Source organism: Alternaria postmessia (assembly GCF_024291825.1).
Source record: "Alternaria postmessia strain BMP 2775 chromosome Unknown scaffold_279, whole genome shotgun sequence".
NCBI lineage: Eukaryota > Fungi > Ascomycota > Dothideomycetes > Pleosporales > Pleosporaceae > Alternaria > Alternaria postmessia.
Genome location: NW_026260352.1, coordinates 4,682 through 6,087, shown reverse-complemented (window position 1 = coordinate 6,087; position 1,406 = coordinate 4,682). Strand labels below are relative to the sequence as shown.

General features: G+C 51.2%; 1 protein-coding gene across 1 annotated transcript in view; it reads left to right on the top strand.

Moving 5' to 3' along the window:
- Positions 1-840: 840 nt before the first annotated feature.
- J4E82_011670 (uncharacterized protein) overlaps positions 841-1,406 on the top strand; it is a gene marked incomplete at both ends in the record, with an annotated part of 4,515 nt that continues 3,949 nt past the window's right edge. Inside the window, one exon of the mRNA XM_051737870.1 lies at positions 841-1,110. Coding sequence (XP_051582371.1) covers positions 841-1,110 — 270 coding nt within the window. The remainder of the gene's footprint in view (positions 1,111-1,406) is intronic.

Genomic DNA, 1,406 nt, shown 5'->3' with positions numbered 1-1,406 from the left:
TTCAAGCGAGACACGACACGGCCCATTCCCCAGCTTCCCGCGCGCGCTGATGGGCAAGCACAATTTCTGTCTCTTCCCAATAGCGAGTCGTACCTTCAAAGTGTTCTGCAATCACGTCGCGCGCAGAAAAGAACCTTGCCATCATTGCAGCTTCCATCACTACATGGCACTACGATTGAGTAGGTTGAGTTATTTACAGACAAGTACCACCGATTGGCTGAACTAGAGAGCAAGATCGAAAGAAATGAGGAGCCTCAATTGACTAAGGATGTCACTCCCGAGTTGTCCTGCGAAAAGCTAGCAGATGCGATACTTGGACTCATAAACAGTGTTGGAGCAGCGTACGAGTCCAACCCGGAGCAGATGTCTATCTTTATTTTGAGTCTCTTTACACTTTGGGTGAGGCTGGACAGATACATGGCCAAGATCTGCCCTATGATCCGGGACTATCATCCAGCATTTACTCCTGAACTTTTGGATGTGCTGCATCTGCCGACTGTCGCGGAGATGCAGCGACTTCGTAATATCCAGCGCCATCTTCACAGCAGGTGCGAGGGGTGTAAGCATCAAACGACTATATTCTCTGAGCCTGAGAGAGACAGCTTTGTAGTGCGATATGTCTCGACTTCTAGATCAATGCAGCGACTGCACCGACGGATACAACTAGCATCCGAGGTATCACGGCAGGCGAAGACATCAGAGTTGGAGAGGTGGTGGTCTGATTTTGACGAACATTCTTTGGGCATCTCTGGAGGTACATGTACTTGTACATTCAAGCAGGATGGGACGCGAGACGTAAGGGGTTGCACCAAATGCTGGCATTGGCGAGTTCGGAATCGCATGGAGATCTTTGCGCATGAGGACTTTCTCCCGAGCGATGAAATCAAAGCAGCAGCAGTCATCTTTGAGTTGGACATGCCAAAGTCTCTCGCAGCGTATCGAAGTGCAACCTGGAAGATCTTCATGTTGGCTTACCCCGCCAAACCGCAATCCGGATCGCCGACTAAACTCTTGAGAGACTGCGACCCGCTTACAACATACGCCTCGAGACACCCTACCGGTATCACTATTGCGTCAACATCCAAATCGTTCCGTGGCACGCACTACAGGGTCAGTAAGAAGAGGATGAAGGCATCTGAGCCCGATGTGCTCTACCCCAATGGACTGAACTTCTCCTACTTTGACACCGCTTCGAACACCTGGCTCAAAGACTTCGATAAACCATTGACTTTTCAACATGAGTGCGGAGTGCATGTGCCGCCTGAGCTCCGTAGCTCCGTGTTACCAAGTTTGCCGCATCCTCCCACGGCGGCGACTGGGCCGTCTTCCTATGAAACCGTCGCATCGGAGACGCGATGTCCGTCTAGCTTATCGGTACATGAGTTCACGGCTTTTCAGCGACTGCG